The sequence below is a fragment of the Salvelinus namaycush genome, chromosome 5 (genome assembly GCF_016432855.1).
Source record: "Salvelinus namaycush isolate Seneca chromosome 5, SaNama_1.0, whole genome shotgun sequence".
Lineage (NCBI taxonomy): Eukaryota > Metazoa > Chordata > Actinopteri > Salmoniformes > Salmonidae > Salvelinus > Salvelinus namaycush.
In genome coordinates this window covers 42,860,864-42,876,998 of record NC_052311.1, presented here as the reverse complement: position 1 = coordinate 42,876,998, position 16,135 = coordinate 42,860,864, and the positions used below count along the sequence as shown (strand labels likewise).

General features: G+C 43.4%; 1 protein-coding gene across 2 annotated transcripts; it reads left to right on the top strand.

The window, feature by feature from the left end:
- Window positions 1–308: 308 nt before the first annotated feature.
- Window positions 309–14,822, top strand: LOC120048281 (WD and tetratricopeptide repeats protein 1-like). Of its 2 annotated transcripts, none has more exons than XM_038994133.1 (16): window positions 309–342; window positions 1,111–1,248; window positions 1,500–1,583; window positions 1,689–1,735; window positions 1,837–1,948; window positions 2,045–2,232; window positions 3,074–3,256; window positions 3,591–3,685; window positions 3,934–4,049; window positions 4,264–4,336; window positions 4,756–4,849; window positions 5,027–5,197; window positions 5,461–5,696; window positions 5,931–6,099; window positions 11,995–12,187; window positions 12,667–14,822. In XM_038994133.1, the coding sequence occupies exons 2-16, from the start codon at window positions 1,183–1,185 to the stop codon at window positions 12,868–12,870; spliced, it is 2,031 nt and encodes a 676-aa protein (XP_038850061.1). In that variant the 5' UTR covers window positions 309–342; window positions 1,111–1,182; the 3' UTR covers window positions 12,871–14,822. The 2 variants fall into 2 exon arrangements, with proteins under 2 accessions (XP_038850061.1, XP_038850060.1); XM_038994132.1 differs by lacking the exon at window positions 309–342 and adding an exon at window positions 352–626.
- Window positions 14,823–16,135: the final 1,313 nt, after the last annotated feature.

Sequence of the window (16,135 nt, the reverse complement as noted above, 5' to 3'; positions counted from 1 at the left end):
ATGAATGTAGTGAAGTAAAAGTAAAAGATGTCAAAAATATAAATAGTAAAGTACAGATATCCCCCCCCAAAATACTTAAGTAGTACTTTAAAGTATTTTTACTTAAATACTTTACACCACTTGAGAAAAAAACAAAAACATGCAAAGGATTTTTGCAACTTTTTCATTTGTGGAATTGACCTGTCACTCAACAGTACAGTCGTGCGACGAAGAAAAACTGCGGGGCAATTCACAGAGTGGTGTACTCATAATTTTCTTCCTAAAATTCATATCCAAAGGCTAGTTCACGTCAGCTATTTCACGTAAGGGTAGTGGGAGGGTTCAGTCAGTTGATAAACCCATGTAAGTAAGCATTGACAGTCAACACTTGTAAATTCTTACCAAAATATGTCATATGTAGCGCTCTTGTTACAGTTTGACTTTCATTGGTAAGGAGTAGCTGAAGTGCTAGATAGAGAACTAGAGCATAGAGAATTCCCTGTTTCTTGACTAAATAATCTCACGTTAGCTCAGGTAGCTAGCTACTGTAGCTCAGACAGTAACTGGCTGGATAGCTGGCTCTATCGTTATCTGGAAACTTGGGCAAAGATTTGTAACGATTTCGAGTTGAAGCCCAGACGACACAGGTACAACGCTTTTTTTTAGGGAATGCTAGAAATATCTAGTTAAGATGACGGAGCTGTATCTGTATGTCTGTATTTTTGGGAGACCAACCTAGACTGCTGTCACTGCGTATACGGCTTGTTGTTATTGGCTATTGGTAGCTAGCTTCCCAGCAGCTAATCCAGCTAGCTACTGTTAACGTTAATTGGCTAATGTAAACATCACCAGTCGCAATGGCTAGTATTAGGAAGGAATTTTGTGTACATAGCTGTCTGAAGACCACCGCTTGGCTAGTTTAGATATAACCAGTTGTTGTTCTAGTTAGCTAACAGTTATGTTTCAGTATTTAAACCTCAAACACTTGGGAACCCCTCATCAATTTAGGTGTAAATTACTCCAGTGTCCATTGACTGATGTACCTAGTAGAGAAAAAAACATCGATGTTTGGACATTAATCTTATTTGTTCATTGTGTGATGTCCGTTCTATTCTATTTCTCAAATTGCAGCCCATTCCCAGAGACTGTGCAGATGCCATCTGACCTTTGACCCTCGGACCCTGCACCTCTAGTCCTTGCTCTATGACTTGCTGTGAGGCCATGTCTGCTGTGAACATCACCAGAGACATCCTGCACAGGCAGATCAGGGTGAGTCCAATGTTTTAAGCCTGTTTTTATGAAATGAACAAACTGCCCTAACTAATTCCCACAGAATTGAACATTTTCATATTTTCATTTCAGGATACATGAGCAAAATCAACAACTCTGAAATGCAATCTGCATTACAATCTATTCAATAATGAACACTACTATTCACCAAAATGCTTTAATTATGTTGGACAGAGTGAGACAGGAAATTTTGGGGAGAGACAGGTGATGTTTTGCCTTAATGTCTGCAGGACAAGAGAGCATTGGGCTTCCAAAGGCAGTATCATGTCACAGACCCCTTCATCAGTAGACTTGGACTGGAGGCAGAGTTGCAGGTGATGTGTGTGTGTGTGTGTGTGTGTGTGTGTGTGTGTGTTACTGCACACATACAACATTAATGCCTTTGCCAGTCTGACAGCCTGTATCTGTTGTGTCAACAGGGCCACACTGGGTGTGTGAATTGCCTGGAATGGAACGAACAGGGAGAGTAAGTCCTGAGCTGAAACCAGGGTTCTATTTAAATGACCATATTTAACACTTCTACATTTATGTTGGCCTATCTGTAATGTTTACTCTTGTTCTATGTAGTCTGCTGGCATCGGGCTCAGATGACCAACATTGCATCATCTGGGACCCCTTCAAACACAAGAAGCTCACCACTATGCACACAGGGCATGCAGCAAACATCTTCTCTGTGAAGGTAAAAACAGAAACTGCTTGATGGGAAAGTCTGTGTGTAGAAATGAAGCTTCTTTCTTATTTTATCCTCTCCCTTTTTCCCGTCCCCCACTTGCAGTTTCTCCCTCACTCAGGTGACCGTATCCTCGTGACGGGTGCAGCGGACACCAAGGTTCACGTGCACGACGTGTCGGTCAAGGAGACCATCCACATGTTCTCTGACCACACCAACCGCGTCAAGCGCATTGCTACGGCCCCCATGTGGCCTAACACCTTCTGGAGTGCTGCGGAGGACGGCATCATCAGGTCAGAGCCCCAGTAGCTAGCTAACCGTTGGAGCATCCTTGTCGCATCCAAAGATGTTCATTGGTTAAGGTGACAGTGTGTCAGATACATTGTCAGATGCATCATGTTATTTCTACTAGCATGTAGTAGAATATCGAAGGTGAAAAGATGACATGAAACAGTAAGGTTGGAATGGAAGTGTTATGCCATGGGCCCCTTTCTTACCTCAAGCTGTTCCCTACCAGTTCCTTGGCTCTCCCAGGGACTTCTTCTCTGGGTCTCTGTGGCCACATGCCTCCAGCAGCACTTCCATCACACACTGTCTTGGAGGTTAATGTATCTCTAGAGAATACCCTTTAACTACCCTTCAAAGCTCAGGTGTGCAGTGGGCATTGGGGGACTACTGCAGATGGGTGGTTGGCTTCAGGCTATGGTTCCCATAAGGGGGTCAGCTCAGACACAGGAAGTTAATGATGGGGGGGGGGGGGGGGGGGCTTTAGTATTTTACTCTACAGTACGTCACTGCCTGACTGCCTGCTGCCTGACTGCCTCCCTGCTGCTTATGACTCAAAGGGCCAATGTTGCAATCGTGGCTTGTGTTTTTGTTTTTGATTAACCGAACCAGTAGTCTACAACCTCAAAATATGGCTCCCATGTACAGAGTATAGTAGTTAGTAGTTTCTTTTTGAGCAAGCTGGCTTTGGACACAAATTGCAGTTTTAATTAAACCTTGCAATTAAACCTTGCAAAAGTCTAGTATTTGAGTAGAATTCAAAACAAACAATATTTTAAAGAGCTTAGTTCTGACTCTCTGGAGATGATTGATGCCCTCATGATGTGCTTTCTTCTACTACTATTTTAGGCAATATGACCTGAGGGAGAGCAGTAAGCGTTCAGAAGTGCTCATCGACCTGACGGAATACTGTGGTCAGCTGGTGGAGGCCAAGTGTTTGGCTGTGAACCCGCAAAATAATAACTACCTAGCAGTGGGGGCCAACGGGCCCTTTGTACGCCTCTATGACATGCGCATGATCCACAACCACAGGTGTGTAGTAGTCAGGCTCGAATCCTAACTTGAGATCGATGCATGTGACTCATGTTTCCATTGACCTGAAAGTCCAAGTCATCTCAAGTCTGAAGTTAGGATTTAGCTCTCACTGCCTGACTGTCAAATTAGAGTTTAATTGAATAGTTATCATTTCATATCACGTAAGGAATATGCACGACTATTGGATAGAACGTCTAATGTGTCTCCCTACTACTCTGGGCTATCATCAGTCATACCGATGTTATTTTCTCAGCTTTGAGACTTCTTATATACACAGATGGAGCATGATTTGTTAATCATTTATGTTTCTCTCCTCCACTTCCATTCACAGGAAGTCTGCGAGTCAGAGCACATCGGCAGGAGTGCACACGTTCTGCGACAGACAGAAGCCCATCCCAGACGGAGCGGGGCAGTATTATGTCGCAGGTGTGTGTGTGTGTGTGTGATCGTATGGTTTGGCTTATTGCACCAAATGTATAAAAAAAAACTGCTGTGAACACTTTCTATGAAGCCCATACAGTATCTACAATGTATTATAAACAGTAAAAACACACATGGACAATGTGTGGGTTATAACGCAGTCATTTGCAGTATATGGAACTAAACTAGTGGGACAGGTAAGGTGATTCTGTATGCCTCTCACCCAACTTCTTCTCCTTGATCCGTTACCTCAGGGCACCTGCCAGTGAAGCTCCCTGACTACAATAACCGCCTGAGGGTCCTAGTGGCCACCTACGTCACCTTCAGTCCCGACGGCACCGAGCTGCTAGTTAACATGGGAGGAGAACAGGTAAGGCTGCTTCCTAGAAGAGGAAACGTCCTAGAAGTTAAAACCTCCAGGTCAAGCTCACTAGGCAAAAATCCATCTCTTTCTCAGATTGTCAGGTTTGAATTCCAACAAGCATAGTACTTTAACTCTCAAACCAAATCATTAAAGTTGATGATTACCTGTGGTTGGTTCAAAAGGGTAACTTTGCCGGGAATGTGTTTTCTCTTGTCTGCAGGTGTATCTATTTGACTTGACGTTCAAACAGAAGCCGTACACCTATCTGCTTCCCAAAAAGTGCCAAATAACAGGTATAACTATGGAAATAGCCCAAAGCTTACTACTGTATTTGGCCATTAAAATGACATATACAGAATGTATTATTTATGACCAATGGAGGGGTGCAGTTGCTCGCTGAAACTTTGCCCATAGTTTATATATAGATCTGGGCATTAAAAAGTGAATTCTTCAAAATGCCTTGCAGCAGCAATCTATATCAAGGTACATTGTCTATGTGACAAATTACTCTCTCGCAGGGTGACATCAACCACCAAGGTCATTATCAATCACTTGACAATGATGTAACCATGTAATAAAATGCATTTCTGAAAAATGTTCCTGTCGGTGCAGTTACATCCACTTTGCGGCAAACGTTCTTTACTGTGTTGCAGTACAACTTTGTAATGCCCAGAACTGTATGGGGATTTCTAAAATCTTGATATCCCAACAGATGTTCAGAATGGAAAGACAACCAACGGTGTGTCAAATGGAATTCACTTGCCAGCCAGCCGACTTCGATTCACAGAAAGCAAAGTTTTCTCTGGGTAATCTTTTTCTCGTGTTTGATTTTAATCGTTCATTTTCACCCACATGTTACATTTAGCAACAGCCTAGCCCCAGTGTATTTATATAAACACTACGCTATGGGGCGGGGGGGGGGGGTGACATCCCTAGTTTCTCTCTTATCACTTTCTCATCTCGTCCTCATCTTTCTTCCCTAGTTCTGGCGAGCTGCCGCCTCACTTGGAGCGGATAAAGCAGCAGGCCAATGACGCGTTTGCGCGGCAGCAGTGGACGCAGGCCATCCAGTTCTACAGTCTGGGCATCCACGAGGCCAGCCACAACGCCATGCTGTATGGGAACCGCGCTGCCGCCTACATGAAGCGCAAGTGGTAAGGCAGCTTTTTCGACCTAGAGCCCGAGCTAACTCATTAGCCTTGTTTACTCTCCTTCTGTGTTTCTCCGGTTACAGAACATGGTCATGTTCAGTAGGGCATACTGTAGCAAAATGTTTTGCAACGAAAAACAAAAACACTGAGTTCAGGTAAAACGTCCTTGTTTCATCACGTTTAAAGCGGTTTACCACTATGCTGGTACATGTGTGACTGTGTGGTATTTACTGTTGTGTGTGTGATGTGTTCTCTCTCTCCCCCAGGGACGGTGACCACTATGATGCGCTGAGGGATTGTCTGAAAGCCCTGTCCCTCAACCCTGGGCACCTGAAGGCCCACTTCCGGCTGGCACGCTGCCTCTTTGAGCTGAAGTACGTGGCCGAGGCTCTGGAGTGCTTGGATGACTTCAAGGGCAAGTTCCCCGAGCAAGCCCACAGCAGCGCCTGCGACGCCCTAGATAAGGATATCAAGGCCGCCCTCTTCTCCAAGATGGACTCTGGTGAGAAGGGGTTAATGGTGATGTTGGGTAATCGTCTGTTTCCCCCCACAAATAAAGTGTGATTTTGGCTGACCTCTGACTTTTCCATCACCTTTCCACATTGACTTACAATATGTGTTTTTATATGATGTTGATTCAATTCAAAATACCTTATGTATTCCACAAGGGCAATTGTGCAAATGAATACAGTACGGATATTTTTTGGTTTATTTCCATGTCGTGTCTGTTTTGTAGCTGAAGACAAAAAGGGCAACAGCTCAATCCGCTTCCACACGTTCAGCAGGAAGGAGTCCATCCCGGAAGACGAGGTCGTCTTGAGAGAGCGCAGCTACGACTACAAACACCGCTACTGTGGTCATTGTAACACCACCACAGACATCAAGGAGGCCAACTTCTTTGGCAGGTCAGTGGAGCATTTTAGACACTGATACATTCTAAAAACACTATGTTAATATTAGTTGTTGACCTAAAAAAAAACATGAGCTGACGGCGCGCACTTATTTTGTAGAGGTGCTGGCTAATGTATAGTCAACACTGAAGAAGACACTGCGTTCTAAAACGTTGGTTATGTTTCCCCGTTACATTTTTGGGAGGATACAGTGCATTCGGAAAGTATTCAGACCCCTTTACTTTATCACATTTTGTTACGTTACAGCTTTACTCTAAAATGGATTTTTTTTAAATAAATAAATGCGTCATCAATCTACACACAATACCCTGTAATGACCAATCAAAAACAGGTTTAGACATTTCTGCAAATGTAAAAAATAAATAAAAATAACATCGCATTTACATAAGTATTCAGACCCTTCACTCAGTACTTTGTTGAAGCAACTTTGGCAGTGATTACAGACTCAAGTCTTCTTGGGTATGATGCTACAATCTTGGCAACCCTATATTTGGGGAGTTTCTCCCATTCTCTGCAGATCCTCAATATCTGTCAAGTTGGATGGTGAGCGTGGCTGCATAGCTATTTTCAGGTCTCCAGAGATGTTAGATCAGGTTCAAGTCCGAGCTCTGGCTGGGCCACTCAAGGACATTCAGAGACTTGTCCCGAAGCCACTCCTGCGTTGTCTTGGCTGTGTGCTTAGGGTCGTTGTCCTGTTGGAAAGTGAACCTTCGCCCCAGTCTGAGGTCCTGAGTGCTCAGGAGCAGGTTTTCATCAAGGATCTCTCTGTACTTTGCTCCGTTCATCTTTCCCTCGATCCTGATTAGTCTCCCAGTCCCTGATGCTTCCACCACCATGCTTCACTGTAGGGATGGTGCCAGATTTCCTCTAGACTTGACATTCAGGCCAAAGTGTTCAATCTTGGTTTCATCAGACCAGAGAATCTTGTTTAGATACCTTTTGGCAAGCAGGCTGTCATGTGCCTTTTACTGAAGAGTGGCTTCCGTCTGGCCACTCTACCATAAAGGCCTGATTGGTGGAGTCCTGCAGAGATGGTTGTCCTTCTGGAAGGTTCTCCCATCTCCACAGAGGAACTCTGGAGCTCTGTCAGAGTGACCATCGGGTTCTTGGTCACCTCCCTGACCAAGGCCCTTCTCCCCCGATTGCTCAATTTGGCCAGGCGGCCAGATCTAGGAAGAGTCTTGGTGGTTCCAAACTTCTTCCAATTAAGAATGATGGAGGCCACTGTGTTCTTGGAGACATTCAATGCTGCAGACATTTTTTGGTAACCTTCCCCAGATCTGTGCCTCGACACAATCCTGTATCGGAGCTCTACGGACAATTCCTTCAACCTCATGGCTTGGTTTTTGCTCTGACATGCACTGTCAACTGTGGGACCGTATAGACAGGTGTGTGTACGGTTGTGAAGGGTCAGAAACTTTCCGGTAAATTGACGGAATTTTTCCATGGGAAGTTAAGCCCGTGAATTTGGGGAATTTTGCTTAAATGAATCAAAAAAGTTAGCTTATAACAGTGAACCTTTTTTGTGGAATACCCATAAGGCAATTCTAGGTCTTGTGGCATATTTTGGTTAAACTACCCACAATTGAATGGAATTGCAACCCTCTGCATGCACAGTGCATTCTTCCATCACGTGTACAGCTGATTCTCAAGATCTTGCACACTAATGAGATGCTATTGAGCCCACACTACTACACTGTCTGAGCCAAGGACTACATGCTTTCTGGTAAGTTTTGATTACAATACTGGGTGGGGTGAATATATTTTATGACCTATATGAATTTTTGTTAACTAGTAAATAGTAGCCTACAACAAAGTGTTTTTTAAATAATTTCTAACTTGTTAACAATTTCTGCTAGTTAGTTTTTGCTACCATATGGGTTTTAGCTTGATTGATCCTGCTAACTGAGGAGTGTTAATTCACCTGTTTCCATATATGTTTCATTTTAAAATATTTATCTTACAAAGGAGTTTTTTAATCTAACTGCTTAACTATTTATCTGTACATGGAATTGTGTTTGTTAGTTTTTTTACTCATTTTTTTCTAATCTTTACAGGAAAATGCCACGGGCACTATGTGATGTGTGGAGACATTCCACTGCAGCTAATGTAGAAGGAAAAGCGGTGTACATTTGCAAATACTGTGCCAAATCATATGTGAAAAATGCAACAAAGATGTAGAATCATCTGGCCAAGTGCATATAGTTCCCTAGGCGCTCACAACAAGCAACCTCTGACAAAAGTCCCGATAGCAACAGGAATCAGAAGTTTTTTTGACTCAATGGAGGAACGTAGTCAGAGAAATGCTTATGAATGTCTTGCTTGAGCTGTGTATGCAACTGGTTCACCTCTGATGCTCACAGGTATTGGAAGAGATTTCTGAATGTTCGTCGCTCAGCATACACCCCTCCAACCAGACAGGCTTTATCTACTCATTGACTGGATGCAGAGTTCAAGTGAAGGTCAAGCAAATCATAGAGAAAGCAGACTTTATTGCAATCATCTCTGATTGGTGGTTGAATGTTCGTGGGCAAGGAATAATTAACTACATCATCTCAACCCCTCAACCAGTATTCTACAAGAGCACAGACACAAGGGACAACAGACACACTGGTCTCTACATTGCAGATGAGCTGAAGGCAGTCATCAATGACCTTGGACCACAGAAGGTATTTGCACTGGTGACAGACAATGCTCCGAACATGAAGGCTGCTTGGTCTAAAGTGGAGGAGTCCTACCCTCACATCACACCCATTGGCTGTGCTGCTCGTGCATTGAATCTTCTCCTCAAGGACATCATGGCACTGGAAACAATGGATACACTCAACAAGAGAGCCAAGGAAATGGTTAGGTATGTGAAGGGTCATCAAGTTATAGCAGCAATCTACCTCACCAAGAAAAGTGAGAAGAATAAGAGCACCACATTGAAGCTGCCCAGCAACACCCGTTGGGGTGGTGTTATCATCATGTTTGACAGTCTCCTTGAGGGAAAGAAGTCTCTCCAAGAAATGTCCCTATCACAGTATGCCCATATGGACAGCCCCATCAAGAGGATCCTGAAACTCCTGAAACCTATAGCAGTAGCCACTGCACGGATTGAGGGAGACAATGCCACCCTGTCTGATGTTGACTCTGCTTGCAGATTTAAGAGAAGAAATCCGTACTGCCCTGCCCACTTCACTGTTGCTCCAAGCAGAGGAAACTGCAGTTCTGAAATGCATCAGAAAGCGTAAAGACTTCTGCCTGATGCCCATACACGCCGCAGTGTACATGTTGGACACCAAGTATGCTGGCATCCTGTCTGGTGCAGAGATCAACAAGGCCTATGGTGTCATCACTACCGTGTCTCGCCACCTTGGCCTGGATGAGGGCAAGTACACTTCCAAGCAAGGGCTTTGGGATGGAGATGCAATATGGCAGTCGTGCCAATATCTCATCAGCCACCTGGTGGAAGGGACTTTGTGGATCTGAGGCTCTTTCCCCTGTTGCCTCCATCATCCTCCAAATCCCACCAACATCAGCCACCTCAGAGCGCAACTGGTCCTTGTTTGGGAACACACACACCAAAGCACGCAACAGGCTGACCAATACAAGTGGTGATAAATTGGTGGCCATCTGGGAAAATGTGAGGCTTTTTGAGCCTGACAAAGAGCCATCCTCAACAAGGTTGGAAAGTGACAGTGAAGATGAGGCCTCAGAGTCTGATGTTCAAGAGGTGGACATTGAGGAGGTCCGGGGAGAAGACATGGAAGCCTGAGAGGAAGACAACCAAAGCTTTAGGTTCTAGACTATAATTTTACAGATGTATGTTGAAAGGTTTTTGGGAGATGTGATGGATCATTCAATATTCCCTTTCTTTTGTTGTTCCATGAAATCATCCCATGTGAAGAGTCAACTTATTTTAAGTTAAATTCGTAACAATTTATTATTATTTTTCTATTGGAAGGATTTAATCATTTGCAATTGTCTACTTATGATAAGGTAAAAGGTTTGTGTCTGTCTCCATATGATATGGTAAACATATCCAATGCAAAAAAACATCTACATTTTAAATGGTATTAATATTAATTTGCATATATTTCCGTTAATTCCCATATATTCCCACAGAAACTTTCCACCTCTGAATATTCCCCAAAATGAGTGTCCCTTTCTAAATCATGTCCAATCAATAGAATTTATCACAGGTGTACTCCAATCACGTTGTAGAAGCATATCAAGGATGATCAATTGAAACAGGATGCACCTGAGCTAAATTTCGAGTCTCATAGCAAAGGGTCTGAATACTTATGTAAAAGGTATTTCGCTTTGTCTTTATGGGGTAGTGTGTGTAGACTGAGGATTTTTTATTTTTTTTATTCATTTTAGAATAAGGCTGTAATGTAACAAAATATGGAAAAGGGGAAGGTGTCTAAATACTTTTCATATGCACTGTATATAAGTGTACAACATCATTTTTTAGACCTTTTAAAGAAAACACATGATGCTGTTCTATAGAAACTTTGGTTCCTCCTGAAGAACTTCATAACGCATTCATGAGCAGTTCATAAGGTATCAAATTGTGGTAGTTGACATAAGAATGAAAGAATGCCCATGTACTGCTTATGAACGTTTTGATTATGAATGTGTTATGAAGTCCTTATTTAATTTAAATACCCTTCAAATGAAATGTTACGGAAATGTCTGCCACCTGTGTGCAGTATCAAACAATGACAAGGTTTAATAGTTGACTCTCTCTCCCTTTCAAAAATATAAACGCAACATGTAAAGTGTTGGTCCTATGTTTCATGAGCTGAAATAAAAGATCCCAGAAATGTTTCATACGCACAAAAAGCGTATTTCTCCACAACCAAAAATTGCACAAATGTATTTACATCCCTGAGTGAGCATTTCTCCTTTGCCAAGAAAGTCCATCCATCTGACAGGTGTGGCATATCAAGAAGCTGATTAAACCGCATGATCATTACACAAGTGCACCTTGTGCTGGGGACATTAAAAGGCCACTCTAAAATGTGCATGGAGCATGCAATTGGCATGCTGACTGCAGGAATGTCCACCAGAGCTGTTGCCAGATAATAAAATGTTCATTTCTCTAATGTTCATTTCTCTACCATAAGACGGCTCTCTCGTTTTTGAGAATTTGGCAGTACGTCCAACTGGCCTCCCAGGCACAGACCATGTGTATGGCGTCATGTGGGCAAGCGGTTTGCTGACGTCAACGTTGTGAACAGAGTGCCCCATAGTGGAGGTGGGGTTATGGTATGGGCAGGTTTAAGCTATAGATGACGAATACAATTGCATTTTTATCTATGGCAGTTTGAATGCACAGATCTTGAAGCCCATTGTGCCATTCATCCGTTGCCATCACCTCATGTTTCAGCATGATAACGCACGGCCACATGTTGCAAGGATCTGTACACAATTCCTGGAAGCTGAAAATGTCCCAGTTCTTCATGGCCTGCATACTCACCAGACATGTCACCCATTGAGCACGTTTGGGATGCTCTGGATCGATGTGTACGACAGATTGTTCCAGTTCCCGGCTATATCCAGCAACTTCGCACAATCATTGAAGAGGAGTGGGACAATATTCCACAGGTCACAATCAACAGCCTGATCAACTCCATACGAAGGAGATGTGTCGCGTTGCATGAGGCAAATGGTGGTCACACCAGATACTGACTGGTTTTCTGATCCACGCCCCTACTTTTTTTTTTTGACCAACAGATGCATATCTATTCCCAGTCATGTGAAATCTATAGATTAGGGCCAAATGAATTTATTTAAATTGGCAGATTTTCCTTATATGTTCTGTAACTCAGTAAAATCTTTGAGATTATTGCGTTTGTATTTTTGTTTAGTGTGTGTATATATAATCCCCCCCACCCACAGTAAAGGCCAGTACATTGTGAGCGGCTCCGACGACGGCTCCTTTTTCATCTGGGAGAAGGAGACTGCTAACCTGGTGCGGATCCTCCAGGGGGACGAGTCCATAGTCAACTGCCTGCAGCCTCACCCCAGTTACTGCTTCCTGGCTACCAGCGGCATCGACCCTGTGGTGCGGCTCTGGAACCCCAGGCCGGAGGTCATTAACAACAATTATTAAATTCTATTAAATTCAAATAACTTAATTTTCCCAATGAGCAAACTTCTTATGTGTGGAATGGTAGGCTACATACAGCAAGAAACAGGATGTAAAAAAACAAAAACAGCTCAGCACCAAGGACACTATACATAGAGTAGATGCATTTAAAAAGCAATCCATTCAATCACTAACATGATTGATTCTTTGATTGAATGTATTTGTTGCAAAACATTTTTTTACTGCCAATACATGCATTAAAAACTATCAAGGATTACGCAATAAATAAACACAGTAGTACATCTGGTTATTGGATTGTCACAATTGAGGCTGCAGTATGATCTATCCTTTCCTATGGCCTCCTTTTGTAGTAGTCTGATGTAAAAAAAAATATTTAAAAAAAGGCTGACTTTACAATACACCAGAAGTTAACCCTTTTCTTACCTTTCTTTCTCTCCATCCTTTTCCCCTCTATCATCCAGACGGAGAGTGAGAGTGGGAACGGGCGCGTGGTGGAGGACATGGAGGGCGCCGCTGCAGCCAACCAGCGGCGTATGAATGCCGACCCCCTGGAGGTCATGCTGCTCAACATGGGTTACCGCATCACGGGCCTCGGCGGCCGCGGGCCAGAGGGCTCGGACGATGAGGACAGCTCAGACGGCCAGGTGCAGTGCCGGCCCAGCTAGACTAGCGGGCCCAACACCACATACAGTATGGAGGCAGCAAGACGCAAGGCACTCCTCCCCTACTCCCTCCCAAACCCTGAGGCTGTCTGTGTGTGTGTGTCTGTGAGGGGGGAAAAAGCACCATCGATATTCCGTTTGTCAATGTTTCATTCACCCCTCTAAAACGAAAGCAACATTGAGTGAATGTCATGTCACAGCTCTGCACTATGCACTGCCCTCCTCTTTCACATGCCGAGGCAGGATTGGAGGAAACCAGTTTGGCGAGGGGATTCCACGGGGGTGACGACGACGACCTTTCACCTTTTTTTAAAGAACGCCAACGACATCACCTCGGCCTCTCCCTCCGTTGCTCCAAAGCTGGGGTTATTGGGCCTATACAGTAAAGAAGAGGAGAGCACTCCATCACTCCCCAATCTCTCACTATGAGCTAGGAGTCAACCACTTCTAAACCCTCTTCAAGAAGGAGCCCGTTGGAGGGAAACACTACAAGCAGAAGCCCCCGGCCTCTGGTAGTGTAGCCTGCAGACGGCTCAGAGGTTAGAGGTCAAAGCGAGGCCCCAATAGTCAGTGTCCTCATTGGAGGATGATATGAGGCCACAGGAAGTTGCTTTGTTTCATCTCTAGTGGGCTTTTCAATTGGAGTATAAGAGGTCACACCCAGCCCCTCTCCAGCTCTGAAAGTCTCTACTTAAAGTTTTTGATTTACAATCCTTTTTTAAAGTTTTTTGAATATTGGTCAACAGGAAGAGAGCACAAGAAGTCTTGACTTTAAGTGTTACCCAGTCTTGAAGTGTTTCTCCAACTCAAATTAAATGTGTTGATAGGATTGTGCACCTTGTTTCTTTTAAACTCGGTCTGGCAACAACAACAAAAAATCATGTTTTTCTCTGCATTTGTTCTAAGTTTTGAGAGTAAAAAATGGCCAAGGATCCATGTTGCATTTTGCTTTGTCTGTTGTTGAGAAGTTCTTCTTGTGGCTCTATATGCCTATTTTATTGACAGGTATGCAAAATGTTTCCCTTTTACTTTATGTAGGTTAAGACAAAGCTGTCAAACTGAAGCGGTAGCTCCTTACATTTTCTCCAACGCTTAGACATTTGCTCCTCTGTCATTTGTTGATAACGATGTAGAGACGGATAATTCTAAAGGAGGGTTGTGTGTGGGGTTACATTTAGGGGTTTGATTGAATTGATAGTCAGGTGTTGATTGGTCAGAAAATCTGTCGAACTTTGTTGTATTAAAGGTTGCAAAATTCTGGTCATTTCCACAAATTTCCCAGTTTTTCAAGATATCCCGGTCGGTAGATAACCGGGATTCGGATGGAATAAGCACGAAATCGGGAATCTTTCAACCAGTATTTCTAGAAAACCTGGGAATTATGGGAAAGTTAACCTATGTTGGACTGATGCTCTGAACAGAGAGAGGGAAAGTGATGGAGAAGGGTATTTCACTATCCTAGGGCAATAGCACCAGTCCTAATATCACTCATGCATGGCATAGAGGCAATTTCATAGACACTATCCATTTGGTGTCTTTTGGGGTTCAGGATCCCTACACGAGCACTTTCAGCTTTCCCCAGAAAGTTTTGGGGGAAGAATGGGATAGGGATTTTTCCCTTCCTTTAGCTTTGGACCCAGCATGAGTCCTCTGCTGCAGTTGGAGTTTTGCTTATGAGGTTATATGAGATTTTGTCTAAAGGTAACATTGTAAAGGGCAAATTTGGACAATGAGCCTCTAGGTCCTCTGGCCGACCAGCAAACCTCCAGCTCACTGATGACGTGGATTCAAAGAAAACCTAAGGATGGAGTCCTCTAACACTAGGCTTCCATGTATAATTTCTTTGTTAAAAAATAATTTAAGACATTTTTTTATTTTTTTTATTTTTCTTTGGGAAAAATCCAATGACAAAGTTTACTGCAAGAGAAAAATAAAAGAGGTCTAATATTGTTGAACCACTTGTCTTGAGTTTGTGTTTCACCTCCGACCTGTATTTAACCAGGGTAATGACGATTTGGAATGTATTACTAATGTTTTCCACCTGCACACTGTTCCAGGTGCAGAAATATAGGCTACACACAGGTCCACAACTATCCATTCAGCAGTGGTGTAAAGTACTGAAGTAAAAATACTTTAAAGTAATTAAGTAGTTTGGGGTATCTGTACTCTACTATTTAGCCAATTTTTACTACAGTCGTGGCCAAAAGTTTTGAGAATAACACAAATATTAATTTTCACAGTCTGCTGCCTCAGTTTGTATGATGGCAATTTGCATATACTCCAGAATGTTATGAAGAATGATCAGATGAATTGCAATTAATTGCAAAGTCCCACTTTGCCATGCAAATGAACTGAATCGCCCAAAAATATTTCCACTGCATTTCAGCCCTGCCACAAAGGACCAGCTGACAGTGATTCTCTCGTTAACACAGGTGTGAGTGTTGACGAGGACAAGGCTGGAGATCACTCTGTCATGCTGATGGAGGTTGAATAACAGACTGGAAGCTTCAAAAGGAGGGTGGTGCTTGGAATCATTGTTCTTCCTCTGTCAACCATGGTTACCTGCAAGGAACCATGTGCCGTCATCATTGCTTTGCACAAAAAGGGCTTCACAGGCAAGGATATTGCTGCCAGTAAGATTGCACCTAAATCAACCATTTATCAGATCATCAAGAACTTCAAGGAGAGCGGTTCAATTGTTGTGAAGAAGGCTTCAGGGCGCCCAAGAAAGTCCAGCAAACGCCAGGACCGTCTCCTAAAGGTGATTCAGCTGCGGGTTCGGGCACCACCAGGACAGAGCTTGCTCAGGAATGGCAGCAGGCAGGTGTGAGTGCATCTGCACGCACAGTGGGGTGAAGACTTTTGTAGGATGGCCTGGTGTCAAGAAGGGCAGCAAAGAAGTCACTTCTCTCCAGGAAAAACATCAGGGACAGACTGATATTCTGAAAAAGGTACAGGGATTGGACTGTTGAGGACTGGGGTAAAGTCATTTTCTCTGATGAATTCCCTTTCCGATTGTTTGGGGCATCTGGAAAAAAGCTTGTCCGGAGAAGACAAGGTGAGCGCTACCATCAGTCCTGTGTCATGCCAACAGTAAAGCATCCTGAGACCATTCGTGTGTGGGGTTACTTCTCAGCCAAGGGAGTGGGCTCACTCACAATTTTGTCTAAGAACACAGCCAAGAAAATAATGTACTTTTTACTCCAAACATTTTCCCTGACTCCCAAAAGTACTATTTTAATTTTGACAGGAAAATGGTCCAATTCAC